The following is a 13,871-nucleotide window of genomic DNA, read 5'->3' as shown; positions in this document are numbered from 1 at the left end:
CGAACGAATTAAATATCCACGTACAATCTAGCTCTGATCGAGCAATATATATTTAAATATATGTATGGTACATGGAGTTCAATGTCCCAAAGAGGAATCGACTATGAGGGGTGCAAAATAAGCAGAATAAGATGATGCGCATTTGAAAAAACAATTTCCAAGTATAATTAAAAAAGCTCAGCAGATCACGCACATTTCGCTGCAAGCGATCGTGGAGAACGTTTCACCTGCACTCATGCGTCTCTCGTAGATCGTAGAGAACAAAATGAGAGCTTTCGTACTGGCCGTCATGTACATATTAACCTGTGAATGACCTTGCTACATCTGTAAGATGAGATAGATGTCAACGTCTTTTTTATCGGGCAGGCGAAAACAAGTTGGCAGTGCACTTTGCCAACATGTTAAAAAGATCTAAAAGATTGAGTTCTTCTTATTAGATACGAAATTCTATGACTTAAGTTGCCGGTAAAGTGAACTAGAAATGTGATTGCCGATAATATTGTTCTTTAGAGTGAGTGCTTGAAGCAACAGAAAGGCAGCTCAATAGATTCGTCATATGAAAAACACACTTCCAGTCATTCATATTGTCGTCCTCCATGCATGCGCTAGGAAAAGGCCTGGGAGTTGAACAGGGTTGACTATTAGTCTTTCTTATACATTGCGCTTTCTCGTTTTTATTTAACTTAATCACTCACGGCCGTCGCCTACGTACCGCAGCCGCGCGCTGTTGAGGCCACGGAGAAGGAAGCCAATGCAGCGCTCTTCGCCAAGTAATTCTAGCTGTAATCGTCTGATAATGTGCGGAAATACTCTACAGGCATAAACCAAGCTATTTCTACGCATAAGCGAAGCTTACATCTCATTATATTCGCACGCGCGGACTGGTTTCGAAGGCAGCGTCGCTTTGGGCAGTGTAGGCACGCTGCGCTTTTGCCTACACCCCATGTCGCTGCCGATCGCAGCGCCACCTTTGTTTACAAACATGACGCTTGTCTATAGCCACGGCTTTACGCGCCCAGATTGCCTTGACTGCGCCAGATGGCGCCACATGCTTGGACGGCGGCACGCAGGCCTGCCGCGTCGGGACCAATCAGCGCGTGAACAGGCGTGAGCACGGGAGCCATCGGGAGAGCTTACGGGTTACGGTGGCTGATCGCATCATTACTAAAACATTTTTTTTAGAACAGCTTGGCTCACAGCATTGGCCAACCGGACTGATAAAGCAGCATCTTCACGGTTCCTTTATTCAACATTCCTACCAGTTGACATTTCCTACGCGTCAACCCGCCAAGCTTTCGTGGCTGCTGCTGATTCCTGCTTCGTCGCATATGAGTCGCAGGCGAGCGGGTCGGGATTAAAGTGCCCGGCAATGTTAGTAACATCCACTCTACTGGGCAAAACAACGTCGCAGTACTAATTAGGCTACGCTGAAGCGCTGCTCGACGACGATATTTTCGTGCACGTGCGACAGCAAGCAGACAAAAAACGCGGCCCGAATGCGTCATCAGATTTTGTGTTTACGCGATCACCAACCTTGCCAGTAGGGAGCGCTCGTGTGGCGTTCTCGTATCTTTGACGTCATCACGCGCTCGTGTCCGGAGAGATCGAAACCGAAACTGGCCCTGATAAATGCACTGATAACAAATTAATTGATCTGTGCTGGGGTTTTTTGGGTCGCATTCCCTCTGTTTTGGACCACTGCGGATCGATTCAAGCAAAAATACCGGAGCAGAAAATGTACGTGTCTATACTCCTTTAATTCTGCTGGCTCCCCATTTTTAGCCTTTATATCGCCCACTCATGCTTCCATCTCTATTTTTGCCGATTCATGCTCAGGCTTGATTAAGTTGCTGCGTACATGGTCATCTTTAATTTTGTTGAGTCAATCTTAGCGATCTTGGATTTTGCTGACTCATGCTTGATAATCTTCAATTTTGCTGAGTCGTTCTTATGTAACTTTATTAAGTCAGTCTTAGTTCATTCTTTTTTATTGCGGTAACAATACTGCGCCAGGTTTCAACCCGTCGCGTCATTCCAAAAAGGGCCAAGTTTGACCTTGAACAGCCGCGAAGACGAAGAAGAAGAAAGAGGAGGAAGGAGAAGCAGGAGGAGGAGATGAAGAAGAACGCTCAGTCACCGACAACTAATGCTTTCGCTCCACATTCGGTTCAGCTAGCATTGAACCCTTCTCATTTATATGCGGGCTGCTAGCTTACGCTCACGTCATACTCTTAAAGGATGAGCTTAAGTGACCACAACAATGTAGCACCTTACACTGATAGGCCGTGATAAGGGAATGTAGCAAGCAAAAAAAGATTCCGCCGTTGCTATTGCAATTCAACTAGGGTTAACCAGAGTTAAGCCACAACTGGGGTTCTTTGACGTGCACTGACATCGCACAGCACACAGGCGCCTTGCTTTTCGCCTCCATCGAAAAGCGGCCGCCGCGGTTCGTTCATTTTGGGGTCATTCCATACCAAACTTATCAGAGTTTGTGCTCGACACCCTCCGATCTTGTCGATAAAATTTGTGGTTCTTTATTAACCAGCTCAAGTAATTGCCCCTAACGATTTCGGAGAAAATAATTCCCTGGTCATATTAAGCCCTTAGAATTCCTCAAAGGAGTGCAAAAGTTGGTCACACTAAAAAATTTACAAAGAATCAAGTATTTTACCTTTTCGCTTGAAAGTTGTTTACAGATAATGAGTATGCAGTGCGGTTTTTAATGACGCAGAAAACAAATTTGCAGCGCAAAGTTGTTTTATTTCATTATTTTCCCCAAAACACCGTTTTTGTATTTTTTTTTTTGCTCTTTCGCGACATCATATGTTCCGCCGCTTTTATATAATATATGCTATTTCATTGAATAGCTTAAACTATAATACAACACATTATATTTCAGAAAAAATGTAAAACTTAAGAACAAGCGTGTTGTGCCGCGTATTCCGGCACAAATTTCGTACAGAGGCGTTCCTAGTAAAAAATATATAAATTATAGCTAAATTTACAGTTAGCTTCATTGAAATTTTGCTTCATGATTTTTATCAGAGCTTTTTTTGTTTGTTTGCTTTAAGCGAGAAAATTTTTTTTGATGTTGAGCGCTGCAGCTTGAGCCATGGTTGTCCCGTACAGCCATTGTACTGCTCGGCATGCTTCCGCCGGTTTCCGAGTTATACGCGGCCTGGGAAGCGCGCTGCAGCAACATAAAAGTGATAAAGAGTGTTCCAGGGGGCTGTGTTGTAAACCAAGCCTGTGTGCTGGCCCGCTGGAAAATCAAAATCTGCCCACGGCACACAGACTGCTGTCGCGACGGCTAGGGTGCCTCGATCGACGGCTTAATCGCAGTGGCTGAAGACGCATTGCGGAGGGAAAATGAGTTAAAGGCACATCAAGCGGCAGTGAAAAAAATCCACTACTTTTCTGACAGTGCCTCATCCCCCAATATAATAATAAAAATAACATCCATGAAGAACCACCATGAAGTGGATTTCCATCTGGCAGCTGAGTGGAACGTTCTCGCCACTTCCCATGGCAAGAATGTCTGTGATGGCACTCCAGGGATCGTAAATCACCTTGCATCAAAAGCAAGCTTTCAAGGGCCAGACGCCCAAGGATTATAATACTTTATTCAGAATAAAGGTGGAGGATTGAGGCAAGTTAGCTAGCGTGACACAGGCCGGGGAGACCTTTGACTGCTTTGGCGACAACAGCCCGTTCGACAACCTTGTACTGGACATCCGGGTCATCGCTGGACCTTAGATTATCCCAAGCTTATTAGAGGGACCAGGCAAGAGTTCTGAGGGAGGCTTATGAACTTTGCAAGCCCAGATCATATGGTCGAAGTTGTCTTCCTCGCCACAAAAGCGGCAGAAGGGATCCATATCCTTGTTTATGAATTTTTATATATAGCCGAGTTGAAGGAGGTCCCCGTTTTTAGCATGTCTCCATGACTTCTTGGTGTCTGGTCAGTATTTTATGGGGTGGTGGGTGTGTAGTTCTTGTTGCTTTGTAAAGTGCAGTGAGTTCGTGGTATGATATGAATGGCTCACCGAAGGGTTCCGGTTCCCGACTTTGCTCCACAGCTCGTCCGGCTAATTCTCGAACGTGTTGGTGGGCAGCCTCATTTCCCGGGAACCACACGAGGTGAATCCATATTAGTTCGAACTTGGTATCTCTCAAGAGACGAGATTTCTTATTTCTGCGAGTATTTGTGCGGCAGGATTGGAAACCCTGCCTCGCAAAGTTGTTAACCGCCAACTTGGAGTTGCTTACTATGGTAATAGCATCGGCAAAGGCGATGGCGGCCTCCTCTGTGTCTAGTGGTCTGGATATGGAAACTTTCTCCGCCATAACCTGGCTGGCTGGGTTAATGCTGGGGTGTGGAACCTTGCATGCAGAATACTTATTAGGGTCATCCACGTCTTCTGCGGCGTCAACGTAGAGGACATCCTGCAGCTGGCTAGGAGTCTTGTGCAGGCTCTTAGCTCGTGCTTCTCTTCGGCCTTGATATGCGTGAGGGTTCATGTTACAAGGGAAAGGTTTGATGGTGATCCTCTTTCGTATGGTGCTTGGAAGAGCTGGAGGGACGTCTTGTTCGTCCCCAATACCTAGTCTGTCAAGCATTCTCCCACCACAAGTGCCTTATTTGGGCAGTTCATGTGGTCTGAGTTCCTCGTAGGTATTGTGGACCCATAGTTTGAATAACTCTTTGTTAGGAGTAGAGCGAACAAACCCAAGGCTGCTTTGTAAGCCATTCTAATACCATGTTGGGTTTACAGGACCAGTCGTATGGAAGAGAGCAACAAATCATTCTCAACGGCCGCCTATGTGGTCTGCTTTTTCTTGCCCTCCCCATTCTCGCCACTTAAATGGGGATGGGGGGAGGGGAGGCAGGAAAAAGCAGACGACAAAGGTGGTCGTCAAGAATGATTTGATGCTTTCTTCCATATGACTGGTCCTGTAAACCCAACATGGTATTCTGAGCGGCGTCGCGGCAGTTTCTGCAGTGCAGTGGCGATATGGGGCAACCATGGCACCAAATGTGCGCTCAACTTCAAAAATTATTTTCTCGCTTAAAACAAAAAAGGCTCCAATAAAAATCGTTGAGCGAAATTTCAATGGAGCTAGCTATCAATTGAGCTATAACTGATTATTTTCTAGGCACGCCTCTTCACGACATTTATGTCAGGACACACACTTTTTTTTAAGACTGGCATCTGTTTCTGAAGTTGTAATATAGTTTCGATAGCACATAATATAGAGAAGTGATGAAACATTTGATGTTGCTCACCAATTCACGAGAGTCACAAAGAACACTGCAAAATCAGTGTTTCTCAGGAAGAAATGACGAAATAAAAGAATGCAGAAACTTTGCGATAGAAATTTGTTGTGCGATTAATAACTGCAATGCAATTCATTATCTGTAAAAATTTTCAGGCACAAAAGAAAATATTCGATTCCTTTTAAATTCTTCGCAAAGCCAACTTTTGCAGTCCTCTGATTTCATTTTCGACAAACGCTGCAATTTTGCGACGCCATTGATGTAAAGCATAGTGCAGCTATAGTTACCTAGCTTCGTTTGAAGTGTCTCGTTTGGGTAACCAATAAACAAATCGTCTTGTTCTTATGACCATGCTGCGCAGAAGTTTTTAATACAGTCCATCCGAATTCCTTGTACGTAGTTTAAATAAAGCTGCCGATTTTAATTCCATTGAGTTTTATGTGATTAAAACAAGAGCTGAATTTTTTAAAAATATGAACAAAGCAAATAAATAAATATTCAAGTAGCAACAAAAACGTTCAATTAATAAATACCAAAACAAACCCAAATCCCTCACCCTGAACTGCCGTGTATTTTGTCGACATATTGTGTAGTCCTCATTCTTTAGTTTAATTTTTTTTTTTCATAAATATGATTTTTGTTACACTGGAGTAACTGTCAGCAATCCTTTTTAAGGCCGGAATACATGCGGCGTTTTTTTCCACGATTTTCGCGCGTCGAAAAATGCCGCGCCGACGCGACGCCGTGGCGCGAGCGCCGCCGCGGATTCCTCGATGCGAAAGCAAATGCAGCAGCGAGCGGAAATAACCGCAGAGCGAGGTACGCGAGAGAAGCGACGCTGTCCCTTGTGGTAAAATCCCGAAAGTGTTCATTCGAATGCTACTGTGCTAAATGTAGAAAGCGTACATAGGTGCGCAAGGATTTGGCTCGCTCGAATGAACGGAGATACTTCGGAATACCTGCTCGGATACCAGCGGCACGGTTTCCTTTATTTTTACAAATTTCACTCCAGGGAGCAAACAAACGCACAACGATCCGAGAGTAGGTCGTATACTCACAAAAAAGCGACATTCCGTGCTTGATTAAGCGTTTATTTTTACGATAATCACATTTCTGCGACCAAACTGCCCCATACCTCGTCAGCCATGGCGGCCATGTTGACAGCGGCCGCTCAAACCGGAAATACCAGCTTTCCGCGCTCCTATCCTCCTATTGGCTCGCGTCGACAGTAGTTTCCAGTTCAAGAGGACGCCGCTGACGCCGCGCCGCCCGCGCGTCAAATATCTGGCAGGGCCAGATCGGTGGCGGCGCGCGGTTTTTCTGACGCGGGGCGTCGAGTGCGCGCCGTCGGGCGTAAAACGCCGGTTTGACGCGGCAAAAACGCTCCATGTATTCATGAGTCACAAATGTTGCTAGTTCTACGCGAGACATCGACATATAAAAAAAAAAAATTTAAACGACTGTCGCTTCACCTCTACCCCTGATGCTCCCTCCTCCCTCCCCAATTACAATTCCTGGGGAACTCTCCTATGCAGCTCCACCAGCCCAGCTGCAAACAGTGGCGCCTGTAAACGTTTTCTTTAGCTCTTTCACTCCATTCACGGTTAAATATCGTCAGCGCTGCACACCACGACGCAATGAAGCGGCGCGCTGTGCTGCACTTACATTTTGCGATCCACGAGCGCCAGCCTGCCGCGGAAGCTCTCGAAAAGGCCGCCAAAGAACTTGAAGCATGTTTGCTGCGAGCTGATGATAATGATCGGCCAGACAAAAAAAGCATCCGCAGTTTGTGACAACATTGCGCATGTCTAGTGACCTCCATTTGAATAAAGTGGCCACAATTTTCTACAGCAAGTTCCAGAGAACAGACCGCTTGCCATTTTCAGATATTTCTTCTGTCTTATACTTCGGACGGGAACATAATGTGCAACTCAAACCAAAACGCATATTTCTACAAACTATTCAAAAATTCAATTATATCCACACCCACAGAAGGAATGTGCAGCTTAATAAGTATAGCAGCGTTGGCTTTATTTTTAGTTTTGCTCTTGCCAGAGGTTTTATCTTTCGGCACAGGTATGAAGCAAAAGTGACTCTATTTTGTAGCAACATTAAGCGTGACTTTTCATTTGGCCTAATTGGTACAACAGTTCCACCACTGCATGGGGTAATCAAAGTGAAAGTGATGAGACACTTGTAATAAAATCTCATTTGAACAAAATCATGTCACATGCCACAATAATCATACCTGCAATTACAACTCATGCACAAACTCTTTGGTGCTTGGAATAAGCCAGTCAATCACATCTGCTCAGCCATCTTTCAAAACAACACTGCCACATAACTACACAGGCAATTCTATTATTGGATATAACTTGAGAGAGAAGTGACTTTTGCCACTCACAGGACCCACTGCAGCCAATGTTATTGACAGGTTATCACAACATAGAGGGCGAGCATCCTTTGACCTGCTAGAAAGACAATGCAAGCATGGCATGTGAAAGGGGCTTCACAATAGCGTCATGAAAGTTGGTTGACTCCATTGGGTGAAAAGCCTCCACTGAGAAGCACCTGCTGCTTTCTTTAGTTGTACCCAACTACAATATATGGAAATCACCCTTTTAGAAATACAGGCCGAGTGTTAATAAGGGCTGCACTCTCAGGATGCTGCAAGTGTCCCACAACACCGTATCCCCAACCACTCTGTATTTCTGGCACCAGAAAGCTTATGCGGCGATGCTTAGAGGCTCTTCTGTCTCGTTAATGTGCAGACATCAATGTCCGAGTATATGCTGACAAACTACTCAAGAAACTGAGCAAATGACACTGTTTCACGCCGATTCCTCTTGGACTAGTTTGCAATGCCATCACATTATGACACTAATTTTGTGAAAATAAGAACAGGGAGACAATATTTTTGTACTATGCAGAGGCAGTGCAGAAAACAATAAATATGTTCTGGTATAATGTAAAGTTGGACATTCAGTGTTAAAAAAACATTGTAAGCCTTTGGGTTTCATGGATAGTGAAAGCAAAATTAACACCTCAGTGGTAGGAACACGAAAAAGAAAACAAGTACTGATGGTGTAAAAGAAAAACAAAAAAAATGGCATGAACCGGAACATTTATCAAAGTATTATATAAGTTTAGAAAATGAAAAAAAAGCCTTGTAATGAAAAAAAAAAGAAATTAAAAAGAACATAATTCAAAGAAAAAAGAAAAGAAGAATGCAAAATAGATAAAGCAGCCACTTTGATCTACTAGTCACGGTGGCACTCACCATCACTCCCAATAACGAGGGAATGTCAATAGTTTAGCTACTGGAAAATGTGGGGTACAGCAATGTGCCACATTATGGGCACTGAAATGCCACAGATCACATCTAACAATAATAAACAGCAGTCTCACTACACAAATCATGAAGCCCTTTCTTTTCTGTGTACAGACCCTATACAACTATTACCACCGGTCCCATCTCTCAGGTAGCAATGCCTAACCACCTTGCCGGTGACCTGTATAAAGGTAGAGGCTGCATACATATTTGCTGCGTAAATTTCTTTATTTCAGCATTCAACAAAGGCACAAGGAGCTCCGGAATAATATGTCATATTACTCCCACCAGAAGCTTACCGAAAGGCTTGGTGAGAGTGATCGGACGAAATGCCAGCATTTTGGTGGAATAAATAACATTTCGCCAGCTTTCAGCACGCACTCTGTGTATTCTGCTTTTTCAAACAATGGGAACTTATCAAAATCCGGATTCTCAACATCGACCTGCAAGAAAGCCCAGCACCAAGTAAGTACACAGCACAGCACAAAATTTAATCTCAATTTGGCTATGGAGCCCAGTATAATTCACCACAATTCTCAGCCCACTTCTTCACAAAACAAAACCTTTCAGTATTCAAGAGCAGAGTTAAAACCAGAAAAGCAAGCAGCATGGATCAGACAACAAACTCCAGTTAATGGCAGGACCCAACCAAACATAACCTGCCTAACATAACATAAACCTGAATAAGCCTGCATAGCATAAACCGGATTCTCAACATCGACCTATAGCCTATTTGGAGACAGAAGTGAATATTACACCAAGTGAAGGAAAAGGTGGCACAAAGACAACAGATAGCCAGATGGAGTGAGAAGATTGTGCTACGCCAGGACTTTGTTATCGTGCGTTCATGTGTGGTTTGTGTGATCGCTTAGGCCTCGTTTAGCCCTGTCGTATGTGGTTGGTGTTCTGTTGTGATGGCTACAAACGCAAAGAAGCGGAAGTCGCTGACATTTGCCGGGAAATTGGAAGTTATCCAGCGCGTTAAGAATGGTGCAAAAGGAGTCGAGTGTCGCCGAAGCTTTCGACATACCAGGGAGCACTTTGAGCACTCTATTGAAAAACAAGTGACATAAAGGCCAAGGCCGAACAAAACCAGCACTCAGGCATGCGGCAGGTGCGCAAAGCTGCCTTTGAAGACGTTGAGAAGACGCTGCACAAATGGTTTATCGACGCAAGGGCCCGCAATATTCCTTTATCGGAACCAATGCTGCAACAGAAAGCCAAGGACTTTGTGTTCATTCTCGGTGCAGAGAACTTCAATACCAGCAGTGGTTGACTGCAGCATTTTAAGGCCTGCTTAAACATTGTCTGGAAGACAGTCTTGGGGGAAAGTGACGATGCCAATGAAGGCGAGATCAAGAAGTGGATTGTGGATTGAACAAGAGTGGCCTCAGGTTCTCGCCAAGTATGAGTCAAATCAGATATTTAATGCTGACGAAACAGGCTTGTTCTGGCAAATGCTTCTGCGACAAACGCTCGACACCCGCGGAGACAAGTGCCACGGCGGCAAGCAAGGAAAAGCTCGCATCACAGTTCTGTTGGCTGCCAATATGGACGGAAGCTCGAAGCTGCGGCCACTTGAAGCAGGTTACGCTGCTACAGTACTTTCAGCCAAATAAATAAAATACTGTAAGGTAGCACTTGCATGAACGTCTGTTCTTTTCTAGAACCAGCTGACACACAGCGCGCGACGCTCCGAGCAGCAGTCAGTGATGATGATGATGATGGATCCACACAGATGAAAGAGGTGAAAGTTCACGCACTGCACTCACACAAGTCCCCTCGAGAAGAGAGCAGCCACCCTGGTCGCTGATTACAGGGATGAAGGACGACGGGCATAAGGTTTTATGCGCGAGACGTGGACGATCTCTTCGGAGCGACGACGTCGATCTGCAACGATGTGCGCGGGAATAATGCGATAGTTCACCGGAGACGTTTGTTGGAGTACTGTATAAGGGCCAATGTAACAATGGAGGAACTTCTCACACAGGCCAGGAATGCGGACTGGTGTCCACAGGAGAACTTCATCACCGGGGTAAAAGAAGGGAGTTCGATGGCGTTGACCATACAAGGCTTTGCGTTCTAGTTGAGCATATTCAGTGTTCAAATGGGCAAGTTGGCGACACTGGGCCATACGAGTGGCAAACTCTTCGCCCAGAGATTCAGACGTAGAGGAGGGGGCAGAGAAGAAAGTAGTGTCGAATATTGTCGATGGTTGACAGCCATAAACTAAAAAGAAAGGGCTATAACCAGAAGTGCGCTGAACAGCGGAATTGTAGGCATAGGTGACGAAAGGTAAAACGTCCCAGTTCCGGCAATCAGGAGCGATATATATGGATATCATGTCGGAAAAAGTGCGATGAAACCGCTCGATGAGTCCGTTGGTCTGAGGGTGGTAGCTAGAAGAAGTCTTATGAACGGTGTTGGCTGCACGCAGTACTTCCTCAAGAACTTGAGAAAGAAATGCCTTTCCACGGTCGCTAATGAGAATACGGGGAGCTCCATGACGCAAAACTATCGCACGCAGGAAAAAATCGGTGACTTCAGAGGCGGCACCGGAGCGAAGAGGGGCGGTTTCAGCGTACCGCGTTAGATGATCGATGGCAGTGACAACAAAACGGTTGCCGTCTGACGTCAAAGGGAGAGGACCAAACAAGTCAATGGCAACCGTGTCAAAAGGCACAGATGTGCAAGGTAGAGGTTGCAACAGGCCAGCAGGAGGGGATGTTGAACGCTTGCGATGCTGGCAAGACGGACATGATGAAATGTATTTGGCGACGCTGGCAGAAAGCCCAGGTCAGAAGTAGCGGCTCTTGATACGGTCGTAAGTTTTAATGTGGCCTAAATGTCCAGCAGTGGGGTCGGCGTGGTAAGCCTCCATAATTTTAAAATGAAGGGAGCGAGGTACAACGGGTACCCAGCGTCGACCCGTAGGTTGATAAACGTCGCGGAAAAGTGTTCCATGGTGAAATCGGAACCGACAAAGTTGGCATGGACAATGTGGCCACGTATCCCACAATAGCAGCACACAGGGCGGGAGGGGCGCCAGGCTGGAACAGGACGGGGCACTGTAGGATATGGTGCCATGGCAGCGACATGACCGCACATGGGTGCCGAACAAGTCGGGGAAGGCGCGGCGGGTTGGCGTGAAGTAATCTCGGCATAGGTTGGCAAGGGAGGCTGGGAGGTAATAAGAGGTGGAGCAGGTGCCACAGTGCAGTTGAAATTCGTAAGTTCATCTTTGATGATGCTGCGCAAATTCACGGTTGCTGGCGGAAGAGTTGGAGATACAGCAGTGGGGTTGGTGAGGCCGTGGAGCTTCTCTCGGATCATGGTGCGTATTACGGACCGCAAATTTCTATCTATGATAGAGCCGCCATCACTGGGGTCTTGCATGAGGCGGCACGACTGTAGCTGGTTCAGACGTTGACAGGTAGATGTGAAGTCAGACACGGACGACAAATTTCAAACCACGAAGGCATTGAAAGCAGCAGTGTTGATGGCCTTAATTAAGTGGCGAACATGCTCAGGTTCAGGCATAGCAGCGTTGACATGGCGACAAAGGGCCAGAACGTCCTCGATATACAATGTATAGGACTCGCTGGGCTACTGGAGATGAGCTTCGAGTCTTTTCTTTGCCTGCTCTAAGCGACCAGCCGGAGTGGCGAAAATTTTCTTTAGCTGGTCCGTGAATGTAGACCAGTCAGCGATGTCATCCTCGTGATTGAGGAACCAGGTTTTCGCGACATCGGCCAAGTAAAACACGACGTTGAGCAGTTTGTGAGCGTCATCCCAGCGGCTATATGTACTGACCCTGTTGTAGTTGTCGAGCCAGTCGTCGACATCTTTACCACGAAGGCCGGCAAAGATCTGGAGATCGTGCTCGAAGTCAGTCATAATGAAGCAACAGCACCAACAGTTCCCGGTAAACCTGCCAACCTGGACCTCAATGATTATCGATTATCTATTCAGGCTAAACAGGTGTCTCTTGCATTGAATCCTGCCCCCATGCTTTAACTTTAAGTGTGTAAAAATTGCATGAGCATACCAATGCAATTTTCCATTAGCATTCTGCACATGCACTCTAGGCCCACTATTCCGCCAAGCACCACAATCACACAAAGCTCACTATAATGAAACTTTACTGAGTTTACTGTTATGATCGGATATCTGGCATTCTTAATGCAAAGTGTCATATATGAATACGTATATCATGGCTTCGGCAGCTTTCACCACAGATGCACACTCAGGCAGAAGCATGCAGTACTACAAGTAAAAAGGTTTGTCATAAATAACCTAATTTTCTACCCTTATGGATGCCCTCATAAGTGTAAATAACAGGTAAGTAAAAAGACTCACATTTCTAGTTACGGCCGATATGAATCATTAGCAAAAGACAAACTACCAGCATGTTCTACTGCAGCAACTCGTAGTAAACACCTAGTAAAATCAGCCAATTAACTTAAAACCGAATGACAATTACACTCGTGGTAATGCAGGTAATCAGGGCTAGCTGGTCAACCTTGCGTTTTTTGGTTGTTGCATTTATTTTTTGAGTCCTGCTGCCACGCATGAATGTGTGCTGATTGTTTTTCTGTTTTGGGAGGGTTAATACGAATGCTTTACAGCACGAGAAACGCACTGGTGCGACCCTGAGGGCCTCGTGCACGCACCTGGAGACAGTGTTAAAAGAGCATTCGTCGTCTGTTGACCTGTCACATGCTTGTGGCTGTAGCCTCCCACATTCGTGCAGCAACATTCAGAGTATAACACTTTCCATCAGCTGCATCCATGGCCATCCCACAATGCATCTGATGCACCATGTCACTGCTAGTGGCTTTATCCTAACTGCTTTCACTGCTTCTGTGCACAATGCCACATCATTCAATTATTTCAGGACATGCTGCAACCAAACGCCCTGCCATGATGATGAAGTTAGTGTGAGGAATCGACTATGCTCATGGCATGGTAATGTGATTGTGGATGCCAGATGGTTTAGTTTGGTATGGTTTACAGGGTTTAATGTTCCAAACCAACTCAGGCTATAAGGTGTGTCGTAATGGTGGGCTTCAGAAATTTTGACCACCTGAGCACTGTGCGATGTGCACTGACATCGCACAGTACAGTACAATCAAAACCTCGAAAGCAGTCTGAATTTGACAACTGACCTTGCAACACTGCTACTAAATTTCAGAAGCCACAGAATAGCTTTGGTAGCCAATATTGAAAAGGCATTTTTGCGAATAGAGATCAGAGAGA

General features: G+C 45.6%; 1 protein-coding gene across 4 annotated transcripts in view; it reads right to left on the bottom strand.

The window, feature by feature from the left end:
- Nucleotides 1–8,814: 8,814 nt before the first annotated feature.
- Nucleotides 8,815–13,871, bottom strand: part of JMJD5 (Jumonji domain containing 5) — a 45,650-nt gene continuing 40,593 nt past the window's right edge. For 3 of the 4 annotated variants that reach the window (XM_084587697.1, XM_084587696.1, XM_084587694.1), the window contains exon 10: nucleotides 8,815–9,055. In XM_084587697.1, the coding sequence (XP_084443823.1) occupies nucleotides 8,891–9,055 (165 nt within the window). In that variant the 3' untranslated portion in view covers nucleotides 8,815–8,890. Of the gene's footprint in view, nucleotides 9,056–9,145; nucleotides 9,335–13,871 lie in introns of those variants that run through there. The other variant, XM_084587693.1, reaches the window with a different exon arrangement.

This window comes from Amblyomma maculatum, chromosome 1, assembly GCF_055883805.1.
Source record: "Amblyomma maculatum isolate TAMU_Amacu chromosome 1, ASM5588380v1, whole genome shotgun sequence".
Taxonomy (NCBI): Eukaryota; Metazoa; Arthropoda; class Arachnida; order Ixodida; family Ixodidae; genus Amblyomma; species Amblyomma maculatum.
This window is presented reverse-complemented; position numbering and strand designations above follow the sequence as displayed.